The sequence below is a fragment of the Cyanistes caeruleus genome, chromosome 1 (genome assembly GCF_971803275.1).
Source record: "Cyanistes caeruleus chromosome 1, bCyaCae1.hap1.1, whole genome shotgun sequence".
NCBI classification, from domain to species: domain Eukaryota; kingdom Metazoa; phylum Chordata; class Aves; order Passeriformes; family Paridae; genus Cyanistes; species Cyanistes caeruleus.
This window is the reverse complement of record NC_141701.1, coordinates 128,567,064-128,593,004: the sequence shown is the minus strand read 5'-3', so window position 1 is coordinate 128,593,004 and position 25,941 is coordinate 128,567,064. Positions and strand designations below refer to the sequence as shown.

The window sequence follows — 25,941 nt, the reverse complement described above, 5'->3', positions numbered from 1 at the left end:
AAAGAAATTTTAATATCTCATAACAGTGAAATATAAGCGCTTATAGAAAAGGAAGTAAAGAATGTTCTGTAGGAGCTGGAGCAAACCACTTTACATCCAGGACCTGCAGCAGTCAATTATCAGCTATGCAGACCCAGTTGTGTTAAGCAGCTCATAAACAACAGCCCAGAAATGAAGTGGGAAGTGAGACCCAAAGCACTGCAGTGTTTGTATCCACTCCCCATCTCTGCCTGCTAGTGCAGCTCCACTCATGACCTGCTGCAGTCTTTCCCACACAGCAAACTGCTCCTTCTTCTCTCACAGCTGCAACTCCCAGCCTGTCAGAAGAGAGGCAGATATTTGGTGCCAGATGAACAGCAGCCATTTCACCAAGCTCCTCACTTTCCCCTTGTCTCTTTTCCATGCTGAGTGACCCTAGCTGTTTTCCCACCACACAGAACCCAATCAATTACACACTCAGTGCAGGAGGTGCATGAGAACCCAGGTCAGCTAATTATGGGACAAGTCCTGGAACATTTATTTATTTATTATAGGGAAAATCCAGCAATTATGGGCACTTCTGAAGTCCTGCTTTCTTTGAAAGATGTTAATACAAGCAGGACCAGACCCCAGGAAAGATTATATCACACGCACTTGCATACATATACACAGGCCTACTTGGAAGGCAGAGGGGTTGCCTCAAGTCATCTCCTAACCTTGGCCATATCCCCTCTAGATCCCTCTCTGCATCATTTTCCTCCACTTTGTTTTCTACCCCTGCACTGAAATGCCAGGTGTGTTTACATTATGCCTACCCAAGAGACTTCTGTAAATCTGATCAGCCTAATCATACGGCAAAATATTTATTAGGGGTTCTCTGTAAATACACATATTGTTCAAATTAGGGCTTGAAGACAGGGGCTTCCTGTTTGCTCTGGTTCTTTTACAGCGTTACTTGATGAGCAAAGCCTCTGCAAGCGACAATATAATCCTTTTCTGGAAAACTCATTAAGAAGTATATGTAAGAAATACAAAAAATAGCTAGAGCACAACCACCTTGCTGATGTCTCAGGCCTTCAGAACTACAATCAGCAACAAATATCTTTAGAACTGACTAATAAAGAACAGATCATCAAGACAATATCTTCTAAGTAGCATTTTAATGGCCAGACAACCTCTGCAGACACTTTTGTAGCAGGAAGATGGCTGAAAAACTGAATTATATCCACTATTGAATTCTGATAGCAAGAATGCCTTTTCCCAACCTTGTTGCCGTACCAGCTCAGTCATAAATAAGGCCTGACATTCTACAACTGTGGTGAGCAGTCTAACAGGAGTGTACAGGTGATGACTGAAAGACAGCTCTCGAAATATTAGTTACTTGAAGTGTTGTAATGCCCAGGTGCAGGCAGGGCTGAGTGAACAGACACAACACTAAAGGCTCTGACTGCCATTTGGGCTCAGCCACAAGGTCAGCTTCTGCCAAAACATTAACATTTCAGTGCCACATGAAATTAAGGCTGGGCTGACTAAAAGAAGAATACTTAGCACCTTTGCTCAACTGCATATCTTCAAAGCCTGCATAGAACCATTAGCATGCATCACACCTCTGCAAAGCATCTAAATGAAGGCTCTTGTATGCATAATGCAGGGGCAGAAACAAGGACCCAGGAGGTAAACTCCCAGAGGTTAGCTGCCAAACCAGTGGCTTCAGGTGATGATCAATGCCTGTCTTATGGAAAATGCCATAATGCATCATGGTGCCTTCAGATGTACCTTGTATTCAAACACTCCATTTGTTGGAAATCAAGAAATCGTCTGGGAGCTAAATGACCCCTCAGAATAAGGAGATTCTAAGGTCTGTTAAACTGGCAAATAGTGTCCCTAACTGACCTGAGTCTGTTGACTGTATTAATGCCCTGGAAAATGAATATTGGTGTTTGCATGTTCATCATGTAACTCATTAGTTAGATTTCTAAGTGAAATTTGATTTGACCAGTAACCTGGAGCATAGTAGGAAGAACAGCAAAATAAGTTTAAAACCAAGAGAAGAAAACTATGAAATTTACACTGCAGCAAGTAAATGGAAAGGTATTCTTCACTTTTATCTGCCTAATTTTGGCAAGGATGTTGACAATGAGAGCCAAAGTGCTGTCATTTTTAGCAGTGTGATCCTTGCACCAGTGAAATTTTCTCCTGTGTTGCAATAGATTCCACCAGTTGTAAATACAATCATTCTTTGGTTCTGAGTCTGTAATAAGTGAGCCCCTGCTCCTGCTCTGACCTTAGCTTAGGAGCACTTCTTACTTTGGAGAAGTCAGAACTGAGAACCTGAAATTTGTGTTAAAATTGGTACAGTTTGATTTTTAATGAACAGCCTTGAAACTGTGAAATGCAGCTCCATACAAATAAATTACCTGGAATTCATTAATAAGTTTCCTTTGAAGTAATTGATACAGAACTCCTCAGAGCCTGACATGTTCAACATCAAAGTATATATTTTCTCCTATTTTTGAGATACTTTGGTTAGAAGAACTGAAAGCAAAGTTAAATTTTAAAGACTGAAATGTAACAGTGTAGGAGTGACTTTGCAACATGTTTTCTTCTTTACCAAATGAAACTCTAAAATATTACTGCCTCCCAGGCATTCCCTCTATATTTTGAATTACAGTGGGAAAATCTAACTGTTTAAATTATCATGACACGTTAGTTACTTAGCAATATTTCCTTGTAGAGCCCTGAAGCATTGCCCTCAAACCAGTCAGAGAACTGTTGTTGGAATAAATCAATCCAATGCATCAAGGCTGCAGAGACAGAGGAAAAATAATACTCAAAGTTCTGCAGCCCTGATTCAATTCCACCAGCAAGTCATATATGTGATATGTGATGGTTTTACATAAATTCTCTCTATAATTTAGTACCTCCCTTTCAGTAGATGTGAAATACTCTTGTTCCATGTATGATCAGCAAACACTAGTCAAAGCCTACTTCCTAGAATGAAATAATCATACTTCTTTTGGCTAAACAAATTGGAGGGTTTTTTTCTAATTGTGAGTTGTGTTCTGTTGAACTCTTTCCTTCGGTGTTTCCTTAAATGAGGATGAAAGGAACCTCTACACCATTCTTTAGGTTACCCAACTATTTTAAGTCAAATTTTTGAATCCAGAGAATTTCTCATTAGCCAAGCTAACCATGAGAAAATCAACCCTTTCTCATTAGGCAGAATAGTTCAGTTTTCATAGAGCTTTCCTGTTGATTTAAAATAGAAGAAAACCACTGCTTCCCTATAGTTTACTAAGGAAATCCTAAAATATGAGTTTCATGACAACACTCCCTGTTCAAACAGAGTCTTCTGGGTTAACTCTGCATAAATATCAATAATGTTATTCCTCTTGTCCCAAACTCTTGTTTATGCCTTAACAAAGGGACTACAACCTTATGTGCTTCTTTTCAGTTGAGCTCTTCCCTGCAATAGGGGCAGCAGTTCCAGCAATTTGGAAAGAGCTGAGAAATATGAGTCTGGAAACAAAGCAATAGTTCATCTGGGCAACCCCAGTCAGAAATCATCTGCAATGTGGCAACACTGAGATGCAGTGTAAGTTATGGATTTGGAAGTAGCTAAAGAAAATTAAATTAACTCAGAGAAAAGAAAAAAAGACACCTTCTGTGAAAGTTAAGATGCACATCTCTACTGCAGTTTTCTTTTTCTTTTACCACTCAGACTCCACTGAAGATCCATTACCTGTACAGTGAGGCTGGCGTTTGCACAGGATGGACAAACAAATCTTGTCCTAATTGTCTAATTGTCCTAATTGTCTTGAGCTAATAACGAAGAACATACATGAGACTTGAATTTTGAATCATGCACCTACCTACCTAAGTTAAATGCACTAATTTTTTCAAATAGTAGAGTTTAGAATATTAGAATTTGCAAAGCTGAGTAAACTGGTATGTCTGTATACACATAAAGATTGCAAATGTCTGGGGCTTGGACACAGCTGATGCTGCTAATGCAAAGCAAGAGTTGGAGGGCCAATGAGAGCACAAAGTGTCTCAACATTTAAAATTAAGAGAGAAAAGCATTAGTAGTTAAAATAGAAATTAATAAACTAAGGCTCATGTAACCCTTTCACATTCTTTGTTTGAATACAAATAGTTTCAAGCAATAATTCCTAAAGGCATTTAAACTGAGGTGGTGCTTATAGACCAGTTCTGGAAGACATAAACACAGTTAGACTGTAAGGCCAGGAGTACACAGCAGCTTTCAGAAAAGCTGAAAGCTGCCTCCTCTGAATGTCTTTCTGTTTCATGACAGGGATATGGAGGAAGGCACATTTCACTTGCAACAAAAAATATTTATTTCATTTCATGAAAATGGTGTTATTTGATGGCTAAGAGAGAGTTTGGCACCAGGTGACTGATTAATCCACCATCTAAGCCTCCTAAGGTCATATGATAAGAATGGATATGGTGAAGTGTTCTCATAAAGGGTGATATCATTTAGAGTTTAACCAAATGAAACACAAACACTCTCATGTTTGGGGGGAATGTAGGAGGCATGACCCCCCATTTCTTGTCTATAGTAGCTTTATAACAAAGAGACACCAGCCTCTGTGGTTTGAAACCTTTCAGAGAAGCCTTCCAAAAGTGAAAGACCTTTTAAATATATTTGCTTAATTAGCCAGTCTGGACATTTTAAAAGAACTGTAACCCTTTGTTGATTTGCTCCTTTTCCATTCAGTGAGACCTTTTTGGCACAAATAACTTTAGGAAAATCAATTTGGATATCAATTTGGATAATCTATGAGGTGATGGTAGCCTGTAGTGCCAGCTCTGTGACCACTGCAGGGGAGGCTGAGCAGCTGCTGAACCAAACCTCCTGAGGCTATGCAGGCTACTTAGGCTGCAGCCCTAAATTATCCTGAAAGGGCATTACACTCTGGGCTATCCACACAGCTCATGCCCTTGAGCTTCACAACACAGCATTCCCTTTTATGTTCACCAGCTGTGGTCAGCTCAGAGCAGAGCAGTCTGCTCCCTGGGGATGTAACCCCACTCTGCACCACTACCTTCCCTGTAGGGCAATAGAGCCTCATTTCCACTAAAGACAGGGCTAAATTCCCAGCACTGTTCCTGAGACAAAACCTGTTGACTTCCTGTGGTGAATCCACTGAGACCAGATTCCACCACACTGTTTCATGAGTGGGGCTTTCATGCACACAGAAATTTCACCAAGGGCTCCTAGGTCTTGATCATTCTTTCTGTAATTTCTAAAATTATAAAAAAAATTGGAATAACTTTAAAATATAGTATCATTTGTAAGACAGTAGACATTTGTACCTGGACTTTGCGTGTACTTGCACTGCAAGATCTTCTGTCCAGATCTTATCCATACACCCTACTGAGCATCTTGTCACAGATAAAAAGCAATTTACAAATTAAAATAGTCTCCACCATATCTGTTTAGCACAATCAGACTAACTATTCTCATGTACAGCCTGCTCAGTAATATGGATTCTGTAGACGTGATCCTACTTTTCTCAGAGTCCCATAGATATAATACCTGTCAAGACTTTACCACTCAATTTTTGATAGCAGTCTAAGGCATAATCTACTTTTCCCAAGAAAAATCCAGGAGAAAAAAAATAAATCTGCAAACCATATAGGAAGCAAAAAATATTTTAAATACACAGGCTCAGGACTGACAAAATTATTAACAATTTAATGGATTCTATTAAGGCATCTGGTTTTATTCTGTGATTCTTGGGGTTGTCTTGTGCAAGGCCAGTAGCTGGACTTTGATGATCCTTGTGGGGCACTTCCAGCACAGGATATTCCATGATTCTGTCACTACATTTAAAGAACCCAGCTTTCTTTCAATATTGTGGGGGGGATTGTTATTCACAAGTACTTTGGAACATATCAGGCCAGATCAAAGTTTGTCTAATGCACTGTCTTGTCTCTGATGGTGACCAATAAAATACATTTTAATACATATAAGAGGTGATATTTAAAAATAGTCTCACTGTCTTTAGCTTCTTATAGTGCAGGAACTACAAGCCTCAACTCTCACTTGCAAATTTTCACTTTGTAGAGTTTCAAGGAGTCCACTGATTTATTGCCTAATATTTCAAATATCCTAATAAAGTTTGACATGTGAAAATATCATGCTGTGAAGAAAAAAAAGTGGAGTACAGCACTACAACAAGGCTGCTTAGCATCTCACAAGACTATGGAGGAGTACACCAAGGCAAGGATGAGCAACCTTTCCCAAAGAGAAGAAAATATTGTAGAAGAGAGAATGAAGAGCTGACATTCTTTATCTATTAGTGGCATTTATTAACAAGAAAAGTTAATACTAAGAAGATATTTTGTGGTGAGGAATGCCAGCAACATTCACCCAAATAGATTCACATCTGAAGCCCAAGAGACTTCAGTAAGGAGACACTTGCATCCTCCCTACCTGCCTGCCCACTACATTTCCCCATAACACTGTAGCCCACTTCAGCAGAACTGATGGAAGAATCCACAAAGATATAAAGATTCTGCAAGTTTCATGAAACTAGCATGTTAGCTAGAGGACAAATACTAAAATCAGCATCTCCAAGAAGAAAAGGCTTCAGTGTGAGTCCAAAACTGTCCAGTTTGGTTTACCAGCTGGCTAATAAGTACAAATATGCTGGTCTGCTTGGGGTCAGCACTGACGTGGGCTGCTTTTTGCTCAGCTGATAGCTGCAGAGTAGGAAGCTGAGCCCAGTGAGAGAAGCAGGTATAGATGTAAGAGGGTGATCTAGGAGAAGGGAGAATCTGAGGTTTTTAGGATGTTTGTCACACGTATTCTTCTGAAGGTGTGTGAGACGGTATCACACAGCATCCCACACACAGAACATTCTGAGCTGGAAGGGACCACAAGGACCCTTGAACTCAGCCCTTCAGAGAAGAACTGTGATCTTGGCTTAGTTATGAACATCATGCTCTGGCCAATCTGTTGCAAGGTCTGTGGGTTCCACCCCTCGTGCAATCACCCTGGGCTTTTTACAAAACCACATGCTGTTACAACAAACAACAGCCCATTCAACTGTATTAAGTGCTTTTAACAAAGCACAACCAGCTTTAAAAATGTTTGTAGGGGGAAACAACACTCTACTGTGTGCCATTCATTAATTTTACCACTTAAAAGTGGGAATGTTATGGTGTACAATTCTGGTGAACAGCAACCTGATATTCTCAGCCAAGACGTATATGAGTGATTTCAGCTGTGATTTCAGCTGTGAGGATTCCACATTTGCCTCTGTGTGACATAAAAATATGCCTTAATTCCTTGTATTCAGATGCTATAACAATTTTCCCTAGTCTGCAGCAGTAGATTTATCTTTTCAGTGAATAGGAAAGAGAAAGTTGTGAGAAGGACATCCAAAACTAATCAACACATAAGATTTCCTTATGCATTCTTCTTCCAGAATGAGGGATTCTAACTCCATGTGAAGCAGAACAGAGATCTGTCTGCAGTTACTGTAGGAGATGAAAGCATTTCAGGATGACAATTGGTGAAAAGTTTTAGTCATGGAAAAGCCTGGACTGACCGGGCAATGTTGCTGCTGAATACAATTTAAATCTGGATGCCGCTTCATTTTTCAAAGTAGGATTTAAATGCACTTGAAAATTACCCCCACAGCCTGTGGGAATTTAGTTGCTTCAGAAGCTGGTTTCAGTGATCTGCACTGTCTGAAACAAGCCTTTACTTGCACTGCTGCTTATTTTTTACTGTCAGTGTGCATACCAAGAGGGATCCGTGTAATGAACAACCAGGTTGAAGGTGCTTGCATTACTGAGACAGATTTCTTTCCATTAAATTATGGATTATATGCTCTTTGTTGTAGGTGAAAATTGCCACTTGATCTGCAAAATACCATTTATTTTTATGCTAATTGAAACTCAGGACATGAAGATAAGAAAAACACTGATTCTTTTCCCACCTGCAGTAAACTGTTATAGTTGAGGGCTCTTTTAATGGTTTTGGTTTGTTTGGGTTTTTTTAATTCTAATTGTGCAGCAAACATTTTCAGTGGTTAATTTCAAGGCAAGGTACCAATAATTTGGCAGATTCCTCTAATATTACCTGTCTGATTTTGATTGCAATAGTAATTGTATCAAGCAATAATTAGAGCTTTTTATGATACTGCCCACAACATTGCATGCAAAGACATATTCACACAGACCAAATACAACCCATGATCATGTTTGCTTGCATTCAACTGCTCCACTGATCTCTACTTTTTATGTTTTGCAGTGCATTCTTGATTTATGCACTTCTGAGTTATCGTTCCTAAGCTTGTTGAGAATGTAAAGGAATGGATCCATACCAATCTCTACAAGTGATATTCATTGCATTTTTGTTTTATCACGTATAGAAAACTCTGAAAGTTCCCAGGAGCTGAGGCTCTGTAGATCTCAACTCCATAAAGATGCAATGCAACCTTTTAATACTGTGATTTGATCCCTATTTCAGCAATTATATTCTAAATAACAGGTGGTACAAGCTTGGCATACCAGACCTCATGTCCACATCATGAACTTATGTACAGTCCATCTACACACATCCATTAATGTGTGTTCATGCAGAGAAATTATTCTCACCAGCACTATTTTAATTTGCTTTACTAATATTTGCTGAGATTGATGAGCATCTTGAAGGACCACCTGGCTTTATTTCATTCTTGCCTTCTGTTTTAGTTGAGAATTTTGATTTCCTTGAGTCAAAATTTTAAGGCTGGCAAATAGAACCGTGTAAAAAACAATTAGATGGTTAAAGCTGAAATCTAAAAAAAAAAAAAAAAAAAAAGTTCAAAATTCTGTGATATGGGTTAAATACTTGTGAGATATACAGCTATAGTGAATATTGACCTGGCCCTGATATTATTGAAGTCAGTGTGAGTTTCCATTGAATTATCAGAATGAGAAGAAAATCAGAGCCAGTGTGGAAGGATATTTATAACAGACATGCAGGTTTATGGTTTTATTAAATGAATTAGAAGTGAAGTCCAAATGACCTTAAAAAATAAAGTTTTCAAATTAGCTTTCTGATGTAAAGTAAGTTAGCATATCAATAATTTCATTATTTTATTGGATGAATTTCAGTGTCACAGAGCAATAGATTGAATTGATAATGACATGAAAAGAGGTCAATGCATCCTGAATTTATTTAAACATGATAAATTAGTTTGTCTCCAGTAACAACCAACTGAACCTTCTATCAATAGGTAAACTAGGCCTTTGTTTTGACTTCCTCAACCCCTAAATGTGTAACCTTTGAGAAAAACATAAGAAAATAAAGAAAAAAAAATGAGAAAATAATGATATATATTGGATAACTTAAATACCTCCCAGAAAGCTCACTGATTGCTTCTGTGGAAGTTAACCGCTCTAAAGAAGAATAACTAGACATCTCAGTTTTAGTAAAGCAGCCTTGAGTCATTCTTTTGTTTGCCTTTACTGATGTATAATTGAAGAAAATTTTCCATTAAATTTATCTACTGATCCCTCTAACAGCACTTCCACAGGGGCTGCCTATCAGTTGCTTCTTTTTGAGAACTGATGACCATTAATCCTACTAAGGATAATGGATGATGATTTATTTCAGACACGAGACAGCCACTGGGGAATAGAAACTAAATGAAGCAGCAGCCATAGCTGTTCACATAGAACCTGTTTGTTTCCCATTAAAAATCAGTTTGCTGGACTACTTCTCAAAGCCACTTAAATTGATTCTAAAGGAAGTGTCTTAAAACATCAAAGTATTAGAAGTCAATGGCTATGAGTTCTTTTCACAAAGAATGATGTTCCTTCTTCCTTAACATTTAGTGGCACCACATGGACTCCCTCTAAATTAGGATCCCTGGAGCAGCCAAGTCATGACTCTGTGTGCCTGTGCCATGCTTTTACATCTATGAGTACTTTCAGTGCTGTATAGGAACAGTAGGACAGGCCACAGGAGCCTTAGCACACCTGGCTCTTCAACACTGGATACAGAGGTCTGCTGGAAGTTCCTTGCAGTATCTTGTCTTGCCACAGGATTTTTCTGTAAGAGCATAGCACAACCTTATTACTTTATTTCTTTTTTCTGGTTTTTTTCTTTTTTTGTTTTTTTGTTTATTCCTTTTTTTCTGTTGTTTTTTTTTTAACAAAGCAGTCAAGAAGAAAATAGCAAACATGACACAGTGAAATGCAGTGAGGGAGATATATGGTACCACTTCCATATTATCTTCACTGACAATGTACTATTCTCCTTGTTAATGCACAATATTGACTAATGAAGCTAAGGTATGAAGCCCAGAATCATAAACAATTCCATTAAAGATAGCTCTAAGGAAGCTGACATGGCTACAGAGCAGACATCAAGCAAAAACTATCCAAGGTTCAGCTTAGTGTTGAAATCATAGAGACCCTCCATATATCCATACAAAGGATATATAATCTACAAAAGGAAGATTGAAGCTGGATCACATCACTGAACCAGCCCCAGTACTCATCCCACAGGGAAACCACTTCCCTTAGGCACCTTTGCTGCTCACCCACTGCTGCTGTACAGTGGGGCATGCGTCCCTCATCTGAACAAATGTGTGAAAGTTTGTTGGAACAGATGAAAATTAATTAATAACTTACTTGCACCAACCACAAACACTGTTGCTCTCCCATCACATCAGCTGGAGGAGAATTTGGACCTGAGAGCACACCAAATGCAGCTGTCCGCCCTGGGGTATGAGGTTTGGGGACAGCCTAAAAAGACACAGATCATTGTCCAAATTTTAACATTGTTCTGTGATTTCTTGTAGTAGGGTGCTGGCCAGACAGTATTAAATTGTTTGGCTGGATAATTGTTTGGTGCCTCTACTCCACTCTGTTGAGATCCCACCTTGACTCCTATATCCAGCTCTGGAGTGCCCAGCACAGGAAGGACATCAGCCTGCTGATGAAGTGAGTCCAGAGAAGGGCCACCAAGTTTATTAGAGGAATGGAGCACCTTTTCTATAAGGAAAGATGAATAAATTTAGGTTTGTTCAGCCTGTAAAAGAGAAGACTTTGGGGTGACCTAATTGTGACCCTTCCAGTACCTGAAGGGAGCCTACAAGAAAGACAGAGAAAGAGGACTTACAAGGGCTTGTAGTAGCAGGACAAGGGGAAATGGTTTCAAACTGAAAGAGAGCATATTACATGCTGAGAAAAAAATTCTTTACTGTGAGGTTGGTGAGACACTGGAACAAGTCCAGAGAAGTTGTGGCTGCCCCATCTTTGGAAATGTTCAAGACCAGATTGACCATCCAATCTGGTCTAGTGAAAAGCATTCCACAGCAAGGGGATTGGAACTAGATAGTCTTTAAGGCCCCTTCCAGCCCAAACCATTCTATTATTCTGTGATAATGGCCCAGTGATTGGCTCATAAGTTTTGAAACAGCATACAGGGAAAATGCTTCCCAGTGTACACATTAAAAAGTTACAGTTTTCATTATTTTTCATCTGTATTCTAACAATTTTTCAAAATAATGAGAAATAAATCTGGTTATAATGAGAAATAAATTCCAGGTTGACATCACCTTGAAACTCCTCTCTTTTAAAGCCTGCCCTGACAGCAAATCTTGTAGAGGATAATTCTTTTTGTTATCATGAAAAGTTTGAATTTAAATTGTGCCATAGGCATTACTGGCTTTAGTGTGAAATAGTTCCTTTAAAAAGGTATGATCTAAAGGGAAAAAGAATTCTTAGATGTTTACTTCTTTAAGCTGTCTGATCAAATCAGTTCTGGTGTGCTAATGGCTCCAAAAGCTTTCATGTTACTTGTATTACTTCAGAAATACTTGTACTAGTAATGATATTTGCACACTAGCAGCCATTTACCATAATTATATTTTATTGAAAAAGTATTTCTGAATTCATATTATAGAACCAAAGTTACTAAGCACTACTTTTTTAAAGAAATAGGTTTTTTTTTCTTTCCCCCAAGTTTCTAAGATTATTTTTGCATGCTCAGGTAGAGAAGATGAGCACTGTAGCCTGTCTTCACAACAGAAACTGTGGCAGTGCCTCTGTGACAGAGATACCTTGCAGGAAGATCAGCATAATAGGCCTTTGTCACTTACCCTAAAATCATTTGGGGTGGCTTGAATAACTGCTGATGCTAGAGGGAGAAGAGATTCCTCTCTTTCCCCCCTCGTTTTTCCTTGAAATACGATGACAATAGAAGGTTGAAATTGAGGAAAATGGCCAAGAGCTCCATAGGTTCCAAAGGCCAGGAACGTGTAATGGGAAAAAATCCATATAAATTAATTATTCTTCTGCATCTCTTTCATTCTGTCCATATGCAGCAATCCTGAAATGGCTGGAGTATATCAAGAATTCATCTCTTTGGAAGCCTGAGGAGTCTCATACCATCTCAAATGCTTTTGTGTGTTGCTGAACTTCTGGTTCCACGTCTCCCTCAGTCATTTGCGTTATGGGAGACGTGGTGATTGAGAATCCACATCTTTGCAGGGCTTTTCTGTTCTTTGGGTGGGAGCTTGTCCTCCCTGTGTGAAACTTCATGGGTAAGATGGATGAGAACAGTGCCTTAGTTTTATTTGGTCAAGATACATGTGTCTGCATCCTTGCACCTTCCCCGTATTTCATTAATAGAAAATGGCTATCATTTATTGAAAATGTGCATAAAATAGGTTTGTATGTATGCATTTAGAACGGGTTTGTCTCAGAAGTCTCTAGTTACAATTATAATCCTTCAATAACTGTTCTAGTGATGCATCAGAATCAAAATAAAGAAAAACTGCCTACAGAGCAATGAGTGATTTCAGGGAAAAAGTTCAGAAAAGAACAAACTGTTCACTGAAAGTGGTATCAGGAAATACTCAGACTTGAGCCACAGTGCTTTGGGTCTGTAATAATAATACTTTATTACTTTAACTTGTTTGAAGCTCACTGAGCTATTTTAGGTATATGCTGGTATAAACTTTCAAATCGTTATCTCCAGCGTTCAGGTTAATTTAAAATCTTTCTTGGTCACCATTCACATGAAAGACAAACTGAAAGAATACTCGTGTACCGTTTATGCCATACATACATACTTTTATTACAGTGTTTCAATCACATAATTCGTCGTGCTACCATTTTGTGGTCAGACACCACACTTCGTTGGATCACCTTTTCCTAATGCTGTGGATTTTCCTATCCAAACCACAGGCTTTTCCATTTCGCCGGCACTCTTGACAGCGAGTATCAGTCCTGTCCGCGGAGGCAGCTTCAGGCAGGCTGTGCAGCCGGGAGCGGCTGGCTCGCCGGGACACGGGTGGATGCGTGGCACAGGGATGCTGCTTTCGGTGCTGGCAGTGCCCCCGAGACGCGACCCCTGTGTGGTCCCCGCTCGGGTGCACATCCATGTGCATCCATCCATCTTTCCCATGTTTTCTGCACACGTGCCCCCGACGGCAGCTGATAAATAGGGTCTGGATACACCCCCGGCACCTCCCCTAAGCCAGGCTGGGGGCGAGACGACCCTCTATGCTGCGGGGCGGTCAGGAGGCGGTGCCGAGCCGCTCTCCCGGCGGCTGTCGCGGCTCGCTGCTGTGCCCGGCCAGGGTCCGCCTGCTCTGGACCCGCGCCGGGGGAGGGAAGGGCAGCGAGGACGGGCGCTCTCATCGCATTTTCCGCCCCGAAGAGGTTCCCCCACCCTGAGGCGGGGCTCCTGTTTGCTTCGCCGTTCCCTCTGCTCGGGACTCCCTTCGGCGAGCGGAGGGGGCCTGGAGGGGGCGGCTGCCCGCCTTGGAAGAGCCCCTGGGCGGGGAGGCGGGCTGGCCGGAGGCACCACGTCAGCTTCCCCCAGCCGCGATGGGCCCCCCCAAGTGCCTGCGGCCCCGAGCCCGGTCCCGGGGCGCAGGAACGGTGGGGCAGCCGGCCCTCGGGGCACAGCGCCGGCAGCTCCCCTCACACCCACCTCGGCCCCCCTCCTCCGCGAAGAGAAAAGCCGTCTGGCGGGCAGACGTGGCAAACAAGCCCGCCAGCTTTCCCTCAGCTGGGCGGGCGGGTGGCGGTCGCGAAGGGCGGCTGTCGGGAGTGCCCATCCCCTCCCTGCGCCCGGACAGTCCCGTTCAGCCGGCCGGGAGCGCTCGGGGCGGCGGCCGCGGGGCACCCCGGGCTCCCCTCACACACACACACACTGCCCGAGAGCCGCGGAGCCGGGAGGCCAGCCTGGCGTGGCTCTGTCCTGGACGGAGCAGTGTCCCCGGGGAGAGCAAACAGCGAACGGGCTCCGCCGCGGCTGGGGCGCGCTCAGGAGCCGTCGGTGTCCCCGGCTCTCGCTGTCCGCGGGACCCGAGTGACCGGAGTGGGGTCTGGGGAGAATGTCGCCTTCTGCTTTTGGTTGCAGTGGGACTGCGGAGAGAGGTTGAGCGGGGATCCAGCCTCCTCCCGGCTGTCCCGGCCGCTTCCCCGCGGGGCGGGAGGCGCCGCAGGCCCTGGACAGCTCCCGCTTTGAACGCCGTCGGGGCGCTGCCAGCCGGCTGCCCGGCCAGGCTCCCGGAAAAGCGGGGCGAGAGGGGCGTGGGACGGCTGAGGGGAAAAAAAAAAAAAAAAAAAAAAAAAAGGAAAAAAAAGGAAGAAAAGGAAAAAAAAAAAAAAAACCGAGACGACGAGTCAGATTTTCCTTCCGAAAGCCTCAGTGTCCACGTCCTCAAAGCATGGAACCAATTTAGAGTCGCCGCCCCCCCGGCGCCGCCGCTGCCAGGGCTGCCGGGGAGGGCTGGAGACGCGGGCACGTGATGGCCTGGGCGGCGCCGGGACCCTCCTGCGGTATAAGTACGGCGGAGCGGGGCTGGGTTAATTTAGCGTCCCTGGCAGCAGGTTTCTGCTAAGGTTGGAGTTACTCCTCGAGACTGTATGCCTGCGTCCCACAGGCGATAGCTAACCGACCGACTCGGCACCACAAGGAGTCTGCATGTCTTGCAACTAGACATGCTCAGCTTTGTGGATACACGGATTTGGTTGCTGCTCGCAGTAACTTCATACCTAGCAACAGGCCAACGTAAGTGCTTTCCGCTTGTTTGTGGCAGGGGTGGTGGCAGGGGTGGCTGTCCGGCTCTGCGCTCTGTGCTTTGTCCCGACGCCCGCCCCACGCACGGCAGTCTGCGCGGAGTTGCCTCTTCCCGAGCGATAGAAACCAGCTCATAAACTGCCACCTCCGTCCCAGATCAGACTCTAGATTCTTTCTTTCCCTCAGAAAAAAAAAAGATGGCAAATGGCCAACGAGTATCCCCTCTACCAAAAAAAAAAAAAAAAAAAAAAAGGGACAACCCACAGACGGGCTCGTACCTGGAGGAGAACGCAAAGCCTCACCCTCACAGATACAGATGCAGGCTGGGAGGAGAGTGCTTGCGGCGAGCGGAAGAGACTTTTGTGAGACGTGGGGCGCGCTCCCCGAGGCAGGCAGGGAGCCGGGGGGAGCGGGACGGCGGCGGCTCATCCATCCATCCTTCCATCTATCCATCCATCCATCTATCCATCCATCCATCTATCCATCCATCCATCCATCCGTCCCTGGGCTCCCGGCCGGGGCTCCGAGCGGGCCCGGCTCCGCGCGCGGGGCGCCCCCTGCGGGCCGCTCGGGGCGGGCTCGGAGCGGGGGCTCCGGCTGGGGGGCACCGTGTGGGGCGGGAGGAGGCAGGCAGGGAGGAACAGCGCTCCGCTCCAGGGGGAAAAGGGAGCGCGGCTCCCTGAGGGCTCAGCGCAGCGCTCCGCCTCTCGTTGGATGAGGATGTGGTGCTCCCTCGTCGCAGTCAGCGAAGCGCGCACACCCACACCCCACACGCTGAGGTGGGACGGGGTCGCGCCCCGCCACTCGGCTGGGGGCGAAGCGGAGCCCTCCTGCAGGGCAGCGCCCTGTGAAGGGCCCCCCGAGACCCTGGCCACGGTGGCTCTGACCCGGGGTTTGGCCGCGTTCCAGGGCGGAGGAGGGCGGGAGCAGCGGTGTGCTGCCCGCTCCTGGCGCCGGGAGCCCCCGGGGTGATGTCCCCCCCGGGGTGATGTTCTCCCCGGGGTGATGTTCTCCCCGGGGTGATGTCCCCCCAGGGTGATGTCCCCCCAGGGTGATGTTCCCCCTGGGATGATGTCCCCCCGGGATGATGTCCCCCCGGGATGATGCCCCCCAGGGTGATGTCCCCGGGGGATGATGTCCCCGGGGGATGATGTCCCCCCTGGGATGATGTCCCCCCTGGGATGATGTCCCCCCGGGGTGATGTCCCCCCGGGGTGATGTCCCCCCGGGGTGATGTCCCCCTGGGATGATGCCCCCCGGGGTGATGTCCCCCCGGGGTGATGTCCCCCCGGGGTGATGCTCCCCGGGGTGATGTCCCCCCGGGATGATGCCCCCCGGGGTGATGTCCCCCCGGGGTGATGTCCCCCAGGGTGATGTCCCCCCGGGGTGATGCTCCCCGGAAGGTGCCCCGGGTCGCCCTCGGCGGGGCGGGAGGCAGCGGCGGGGCGGTTCTGGACGGGCGCTCTGGGGACACGTCCCCGGTGACGGGAGGCAGCTGCGCCTTGGCAATGCAGACGGAGAGGTTGGTGTGGGGGTCCCCGAACTGAGCACCCCGCGCTTGCCGCAGGGGTTTGGGTAGGCGCCGCTCTCACCGCCTCCTGCGGGCAGCAATGGCTTTAGTTTGTGTTGGGTGAGCGCAGGCTGTGTGTGTTCAGCATTGCAGCACTCTCACCTTATTCTGGTCTGCACGAATCATCATTTGGTGTGCTCATACACTGCCAAAGTGACACGTTGTGGAAAAACATCCAACAACCTGTTAGTTAGTGGTAATGTTGCTTGAAATTACAAATCTCAGAAAATTTGTTTCTTCAGCTAATGAAAAAAGCACATACACTTAGCAGTGCATAACATTCAGAGATAGTTATTTGCAATTTGGTGTTTAATAACTTCAAACTCTTCCCTGTTACACAGTTGTACAGGAAAATGTGGAAATAGGGATGTTTAGCTAGAATCTTTCCCCATATAAGTGGGATTGGGTCATTTATCTGAAAGTTTCAGATTACTCCTACAGTTTAGTATCTTCACATGTTTCAGTCTGCCTGGGTTTATTAATCTCTTGCATGAACGCATACGTGGAAATGCAGAAGTGTGGGAGGTTTTCAATGGAGGTATGTTGAAGCATATTTAGAGCAGGTTTATAGCTGATACCTGCCCTTTTACTGTATCAGCCATATTACTTGTCTTGATTTAATTAGCAAGTCCGTTTTGAATTTGAAATACATGGCAATTTCTCCCATGAGTCTTTCCAGTCTAAGATAATCATCTTAACAGTAAGAAATAACATTAGGAAAATGTTTATTGCATTAAGGAAGTCAACAAAATTGCATTTCAAATTTAAAGCAGCAAATATAATTTTGAATTGAAAGCAAGTTTAAAATGCAAAACTTGTAAAATATTTGAACCCCTGCCCTAATTATCTCTTTTTTTCTTTCCCTTCTCTTTGCAGATGTGAGAGAGGTCAGTATAATTTTTTTATCTAAAACGTAACGCTCCAATTAACAGGCTAGGCTATTCTTCTTGTGGCAGTATTATCTTCTAACATTCATTCCCAAGATGGTCATGGAAAAGTGATGATCGAATCCTGAAGGCACTGCCTGGAAAGGTACCCACCCCAATTTCACAAGTGGGACGGCCTTTTTGAGAGACTGCCTTCATAGGTGTAGAGACCATGAGGAGAAAGTAAAGGAGCAGTGCTGTTTGGACATTGTACCTGGAAGTTTGGATTGAAGATGACTCTACTTTAAAACCAGTTTTACACTCTAAATTTCTTGCACATTAGGATTATGAAAGAGCTCAGGTGTGACTTCTTTTTTTTCAATTCTAATACTTTAGATTGCTTTATTATAGCTGCAGAATTGTCAGTCTTCAGCACAACGTTTTAATATAGTTACATTCATCTTTGCAATATATAACCTCCTAGCTTCAAAGTAATTTTAAGTCATAGGGGATAGTTAAATATATTGGACTGAGAAAACGTGTAGGTATGTAAGAAAACATGTCTAAGTTTATGCATTATTTTGGTTAAAAATACTGGCAGAAATTGTAACTCATTTTTTGAAATTCTCTTCCTTATATTTTTCCAGGCACCTGCAGGGCGCAAGGTAAGCATTCTTATTTTTCTTATGTGAATATGAAGATGTATCTGGCAGTCTTCAGCAGATTAATGTTTTCTTGACTATTGGATGAAAGGAAAATCGACTACATTGCTTATTTTCAGTGTTCTCTGAAAATACCAGTAGCGCTGAGATGAATAGGTAGGAAAAAAGGAAGGAATGATCAACGCAGCATTTTAACACCAGGGTAAATTCAAGTACTGAATTAAAGGTGCTTTTCCTGTGAGCAGAACTAAGCCTACCAAAACCTTAATGGCATCAAAGTATCATTCTTATTTAAACAGAGCTCCTCTATAAAGATTTATGTGGATTGAATAGTACAACAATATCGATACAGGTCTAAAAGACTAAATTGATTCTATATTATTTTTAAAAGTCACTACTGTTATATTAGAATTAGTTATTCAGTAGAAACAAACCAAAATTTTGCAAGTACTTCTTTGGTCCACGCAATGACACTTTTAATTCACACAACAGTGGCAGTGGCTAATCTATTTCCAGTACATTATTGTGGACAATAATGCACTGACTGTGAAAAATAGCTGTTGGACCTCTATATGCAGCCTTCTTTTCCTTTTTAATGTGCACTAATTATCCTTAATCTATCTGTTTCCCTGTATTGTCCTGGAAAATTTCCACAGTAACTCATTGAGTGTTGTTTTCTTCCGGCAGGGCCCTAGAGGCGACAAAGGGCCTCAGGGAGAAAGGGTAAGGAATTTGATTGACATTTACTTGTGATCTTTGAACAGTTGTTGTTGGAAGACCAGTAGGAAAAAACTAAGTTTAAGCATTGCTGTGGGATTAAATGATTGTACCTGTAAAAGCTTGCATTTACAATTTTATTAAAAAAAGAAACCGAGTTACCTGTGTAGCAAATTCAGCCCAGTTATGTTCAGTCTGCCTGAGCAGATGTGGTTGAGATCATAGGGCAGCCTAGCTGTTCAAGTGGTGATTTGAAAAATGTTTTTCCAGCTGCTCACAGTGGAAATAATGCATAGAAATGCAGAGGGAAAAGCTGACATGCAAAAATGTAATCTTTGAATAATATAGTGTATGGGTAAGCTCTCTACATAAAACCTGAATAGAATAAGCCAGTTTTGAAGATAATTCATTATTTGTGCCTCCAACAATGTTTTGGAAAAGCTCTTTTCTTGGTAGCTGGGCATTTGTTATCTTCTGCTAGTCAAAGTGGGTGTTATACTGCTGAAGGCTCTACTGTAAAAGTAACCATAAATAAGGGCAGTTGAATAATTTAATTGTAATGTTCATTCATATCACTCGTATCTGCTATTCTGGTTTGCTTCTGCATCATTGCTGCTTTTTGGAAAGAAACTTCACATACTTATCTGGGTTGTGTGTAGCTATGTGTCTTCTTTTATATCATCTGAAAATGAAAATTCCATAGTACTATAAGGGAGCTCTTGAAGATTTCTGAGATCATAGTGTGCTGACAAATGTAATGGAAACTATTAGGAACACTATATAAGTGTGGTCAGTTAGATATTTACTTTAGGCTGCCACTAATTAAATTTGTTTAATGAAATGCTTTTAACAAAGCTTTCTTTGTTCTGAAAGCAGCAAGCCTAATTCTGCTCCTTTAGAAACCCATTTATTATGGATTTCATTAAGTACTGGGTCCAAAAATCTCGACAAATTAAATACCCCACATCAATTGCCATGATGCCAAAACTGGACCAGCTTTGTGTACCGAGGATGAAAGAATGTAGGGACAAATATTACTGGAGTGAACACAGGTAATTTCAACCTGTTGTAAAAGAAGTTCTGACAGTGGTAGCAGACAGATGGTATCAACAATCTGTAGAAGACCACTGCTAAATTTTAATTGGATTTATGATTATACCAGCAAATTATCTATACTGATTAAAATCTGGTGTTGGACTTACTATGGATCCATGGTAACTCATATCAGTAGGGCTGACCTTCTCTAGTCCTCAGCTGGTCAAATTTTAGGCTCTCACTAACAGGATCTGCTAGGCTGTGTGGGTCCACATGGGTCACTTGGGGTTTGTAGGTCCAAAGTTTGTCACTTAAGAGGAAACTACTTACTTTGGTAGCATAAATCCAATATTGCCCCCATAAATGTTCTCAATATGAAGCTCCAGTGCATACCTGATACAAGGTATAGCAAGGTAACATAAAATCAGGCTATTTCCTCAAGTTAAGCATTTATTGAAATGATTTATTGAAATATGTGGCAGTGCTGTAGGGTGTTCTGTGGGTCCCTGGTTGTTAGCGAAGTTACCACATCGGAGATTTCTTCAGACACTTCTAATTCTCACTGTATAATTCTCTTTTCACCTCTAGGGTCCCCCAGGTCCACCAGGCAGAGATGGTGAAGATGGTCTACCAGGTCCTCCAGGGCCCCCTGGTCCTCCAGGTCTTGGCGGAGTAAGGCATCCAAACTTTCTATTACCAAAACTCATAAGCTGTGCTTTGTGACCAAGATTAAATTTGTATCTGCTGGAAAGCAGTGTTGTTGAGCTGAAGAGTGGAAAAAACATTCTCTTGGGAGCCATAAGAAATTGATGGTCCCAGTTGTAATGAAACCCTCCTTGGGGTGTATATATTCCGTGGAAAATTTGGATTCTGTATTCAGCAGGGATTTAGGAAGAAGAGCAAATCAACCCTGTGATTTAGCAACAAACTTACACAGTGATAACGTGATAATGTTAAGTGGATGGGGAAAAAAAGCCTTTGTGGTTGGATTCAAGAGATAGCAACTGTATTGGAATAAGTGAATGAGATGACTCCTTAAGCTAAAAATCAATTAAAAGTGTATAGAATTTTAGAGTATTGTCCTTTAGAAATTTTTATTTTTATTTGTATTCATGCTGCAGAACTGTAAATGGGCTGTTGCCTACACAATCTGTGCACCAGTGTCCATTATGTATTCTCTGCAGAATGCTGAATTTAACTCTTAGCTTGACATTATCTTGCATAGGGAGCATGAAGGCAGTGTTGTATTGATCTAGTTTAGTCAATCCTTCTGCACAGAAGAATGCTCTTTTGATTTCAATGTGAATAGCAATACTTTATTTTGCTAGCTGCAAATATCAAACTGCTTTCATTATTTTTATTTTTTTTTCATTTTAATGTGTCAATGAAACAAGCAAGAAAAGGGGTTTGATTGTGTTGTGGAGAACCTTTTTCTATTTTGATAAAATATCAAAAATCCTTTGCAGTGTTTCTGAGGCTGCACTCTCCTCAGATGTTTCTGAAACTGAAGGGCCCACCTTATGCAATAGCTTCTCTGGGCTGGTACATGAATTTTACTTATGCATATTTTTTTCACTGTTTTGCTTGACTTCCTTCATTGGAGATTAGGCAGAATAATTTGAGAGTTTCAAGAAAATTTTCAATTTTAAATGAGCACTGAATTTACATTCCTTATTTTCAGTTCACACTATTGGATGCCTCTCTATAACTTCTGCAGAGATACTTAGGTTTGAAAACGCCTTCCCAGTAAAATCAAGTCTTTTTAGATAGAAATGTATTTATAATAGGGCTATATTTACTGAGTTATATGTATTCTGCTTTAAAAAACCCCATAGCAAGTATAACAAACCAGATGATATTTAGATACAGAATGTTGATTAAAAGTACTTTTTAAAGTTAAGTTTTTGTTTTGATTTCAACCTTTTTATTATCTACAGAACTTCGCTGCTCAATATGATCCATCTAAAGCAGCAGATTTTGGCCCAGGACCTATGGTAGGTATATGACATAGCACTTGATAACTCACATGAATGTGTTTAGGATTTCCTTTATTTCAGCTACATTAATTTTTAAAAAGTGTGTTAAAATTAGTGGTTTGATCATCTATTGACTCAGACTAGAAACTGATCCTTTAATACAGAATGATGATGTGTTTTAAGTGGTCTGAGGACTTGAAATATGGTCTTGAATCTGCATATTTATCTTAAATATAGCACTGCTGTGTCTCGTGATTTAACTCTGTTGACCACACTTTTATGAGTCAATGAATCTCATAATCTGACGTTAGATAACACATGTACTTTTATACAGTATTACTTTACCCATATTGAGACAGAAGATTGCGTTTTAGGAATAAGATTAATTGTAAAGCTGCTCTCTAAAACAGATACAGGCCTAAAAAGTAACTCAACATCTTGGCTCCAGTTGGTGATGATTTTTCCTCCACGGCTGTACAACTCTTTTGATATCCTTGGATTGCAGAGGAATTTAGGAAATTGGCTGCTGCATTTGATTCTCAACATCTGAACATTAGTACTTGGTACTGTGAGGCTGTTCTGAGGAGGACTCTTTATAGCTCACTGTATACTATGTACAAATGGAATTTAAGGGGTCTCATTGCCACTCCATATGAGTTTCTGACCCCTCCTTATCTTAGCAAACATTTTCAGTGTACATAGGTAGCAGAATTAGGGTTAAATTCACCCCACACACTGATGTCACAGACAGTGCATCAGATGGGTAAGCAGCAGGATGAAGGATGACCAGGATTATTTTGGGTCAAGTGCTTGTGTCCACTTCCAAAATCACTCTAATATTAAATGGATTTTGAAAAATACTTTGGCACCTATTTAGTTATGGAATATAGGAAAATATGGGTACCTTTAATCAAGTTCTGCTCTCAATGTCTGATGATTAATCAGAAAACATAGATGAGGATTTATTTGAGGTGTCACCATTTCTGTTTTCAATGGAAATCATTTCAGTTTTTGAATCAGTTAGGTTTATTTGGCAGTAACAGCAGTAAAATTTACCTATTGTGAGGAAGATTTTAAGTTTCACAAATAGTATGTAAAAGATCAGGAAGTAAAAAGTAGTTATAGAATATTATTTGTGAAGAAATTCACAGGGTTTATGCAGCAGATATGATACAGATTGTCTAGGAACTGTTATTTTTCCTAGAATTACTGGTTTTTTTAGAATTACTGTGTGTTTTCATATCCACAACATCGCTTTAACTTCCATGAGTAAATTCCTGTAATTAATGTGCGTTTATTCATCTTAATAAAAAGTTTTCAGTCTTTTGGGAAAGCTACATAAACCACTGAAAAGTTGGTGTATGATTTTAATCTTGTAATGAGAAAATCTAAAAGACTTTCCTAGAAAGCTTTAAAATGAATTTAAAACATAATTATTTCTGTTGAAGCTTCTCCTAAATAATTTGTTTGGAGTGTAGAAGTCCAAGTTAAAATTTCAGTTTGCAATTGTTTTCTTGCTTAGTAAACCTTAAAGTAGCTGTTAAGAGAGAGCACAAATCTATGGAAAGTTCCTTTTTAGGAGTGCTTTTCTCACCCTGTGTTTTCAAGATGTATATAAATTGTAATAATGTCAAGGAGAGTATATTAGTGATTTAATTTTCAAGTGATATGAAAAGAATTTAATCAACACCAGAAAACAATTAAATATTATAATAGAAGTAGATAATTATTGGAAATAGTTGTATACACAATATGTATAAGAGCCTTTCATAATGCATTACAACCCTCATCTTTAAACTCTGGATTTTTCTGCACAGGAAGAATTCAAAAAAGAATGAACCAGTTCATTTTCTAGCAATCCAGAGTAGATTAAGAAGATGAATCATAAAGTTCACAGCCATGATGGTACATTTCTAATCATCCCACTGGATTCTGTGTTGGCTCATTGCCATTAGAAGATGTTTGCACTTGGACTGCCTGTGCAAATTCATGCAGAGCTCTTAACTTCCTCTAATTTCATTTGAACATTGCACAGTGGAAACTGTGATGCTAACAAATATTTTAGGAATGCCCAGAATTGGTGTTACAGATGAGTTTATATAATTGTGATGTTCTTAAAAAGATCCTGTGATTTTTCTTCCCTAGGGTTTAATGGGACCCAGAGGCCCACCTGGAGCATCTGGACCTCCTGTGAGTACAGTCTTCTCTCTCCTACTGACATTGACATACCTGTAAAGTTACAAATTATCTTGTTTGGAAACCAATAATATCTTCCTCATTTTCTAGGGTCCTCCTGGTTTCCAAGGTCTTCCTGGTGAGCCTGGTGAACCTGGTCAAACAGTAAGTACAGATCACACACAGACACTGCTAGCATTAGGAACAGCACACCAAAGCTGGCTTGCAATGCTTTGGACCGTTTCTCCTGTCCATATGCACTTCTCTGAATGTTTGGATACTCCTGCTTGATCCTGTTACAGAAACAGAGCTGAACACTCAGATTCAAGCTCTCTCCACTTGGAATCATAAAGTGCAAAGTCAGTTAAGCTCCAGCTGAAGTCAGAAAACAGTGGGAAGACATATATGAAGAATGATGCCTCAGGTAATTCTCAATTTATTTTTAACAGGGTCCCCAGGGTCCTCGTGGTCCCCCTGGTCCTCCAGGAAAGGCTGGTGAAGACGTAAGTGGTTATTAAATGTTTCTCTTCTCTTTTGGGGTGGTGATTCAACTCTAACAGCAAGATAATTGTTAAACTTAGAATTCTACTGGCTGTATGTTTTACATTGTTAAATAAATAAACCCCTGAAATAATTATTTTATGGTACAAGAGATGCAGTATGCTGGAAATGTACAGAAAATTGGGTAAATTCCAAACCACTCCAAATACATTATTTAACTTCCCGAACACAGGGGAAAGAAAACTTAAAATTAAGAATCTCCCTTATCTATGGACAAAAAGAAGCCTTGCCAATGTGTTTTCTTTTTTCTTAGTGGTTTGTGTTGCTATTTTTTAAAAGAAGCTTTCCTTCTTAGTGCATCTTTATTGCATTTTTTAGGGTCACCCTGGCAAACCTGGAAGACCTGGTGAGAGGGGCGTTGCTGGCCCTCAGGTGTGTAGTGATCCACTGGATACAATACAAACCAGATCACTAATCAATTAAACCTAACAACCTTTCTGAATTTCACCACATTAACAGTCTAGTAATAATCCTTATAGAGATAAATACAATTTCAGCCCTTACTTGCAGGGATATTATAGTTACGTTTTTATTTTATTTCCCTACCCCATTCCCACTAAGGCTAGTAATGAGTAACTGAAGTGGCAGAGTGAGGAGTTACACATGGTAAGCTGTCACCTTGACATAGAAAGTTAAAAAAGCTGTGCTGTCACATGGTAATGCATGAAATTTCTGAGATTCAGAACTGTAAAAATCAGGTTGATTACTGTTAGTCTTGAAACAGGTTAGGATCTGGATTCTGTTCCTTACTTCAATGATTATGACCCAAATCTACTTGTTAATTTTACTGAAAGATTTATTCATTATCTTTCCTTTTTACTGCCCTGTGTAATATGAGAGACAATCATTCATGCACTGTGTGTTTTTAGGGTGCTCGTGGTTTCCCTGGAACTCCTGGTCTGCCTGGCTTTAAGGGAATTAGGGTGAGTACATATATACTTTTCCCTGAATATTTAAGGCTAACATCACTGCAGTGTACTGAAAACCCTTAGAAACCCTCTGAAAGTGAAGAGTGCATGAACCTCTTTGAAGTTTTTAGTATCACCTGATATGAAAGACTAACCAGAAGATAATATTAGGAAATAATTCTGTGTAGGAGGAAGGTTTTACAAGACTAAGAATTTTCATATAGCCATTTGAGAGAAAATATGTATCAATATTTATTTTTCTACTCAATATAGGGACACAATGGTCTGGACGGTCAAAAGGGACAACCTGGTACTCCTGGTAACAAGGTAAAGACAAAATCTGAACATGCAGGATGCATTTGTAGCTCTTCCTAGCAAAAGACATGTGAAGTCCCATCCAATCAGTCTTCCATGTTGCCATTA

At 41.7% G+C, this 25,941-nt stretch overlaps 1 protein-coding gene across 2 annotated transcripts in view; it reads left to right on the top strand.

The window, feature by feature from the left end:
* The first annotated feature begins 14,842 nt into the window (after window positions 1-14,842).
* Window positions 14,843-25,941, top strand: part of COL1A2 (collagen type I alpha 2 chain) — a 38,975-nt gene continuing 27,876 nt past the window's right edge. The window contains exons 1-12 of one of the 2 annotated variants that reach the window (XM_086857229.1): window positions 14,866-15,040; window positions 17,495-17,505; window positions 18,132-18,149; window positions 18,834-18,869; window positions 20,487-20,570; window positions 21,836-21,892; window positions 24,020-24,064; window positions 24,161-24,214; window positions 24,499-24,552; window positions 24,929-24,982; window positions 25,480-25,533; window positions 25,792-25,845. In XM_086857229.1, coding sequence (XP_086713355.1) covers window positions 14,971-15,040; window positions 17,495-17,505; window positions 18,132-18,149; window positions 18,834-18,869; window positions 20,487-20,570; window positions 21,836-21,892; window positions 24,020-24,064; window positions 24,161-24,214; window positions 24,499-24,552; window positions 24,929-24,982; window positions 25,480-25,533; window positions 25,792-25,845 — 591 coding nt within the window. In that variant the 5' untranslated portion in view covers window positions 14,866-14,970. Of the gene's footprint in view, window positions 15,045-17,494; window positions 17,506-18,131; window positions 18,150-18,833; window positions 18,870-20,486; window positions 20,571-21,835; window positions 21,893-24,019; window positions 24,065-24,160; window positions 24,215-24,498; window positions 24,553-24,928; window positions 24,983-25,479; window positions 25,534-25,791; window positions 25,846-25,941 lie in introns of both variants that reach the window. The other variant, XM_086857220.1, reaches the window with a different exon arrangement.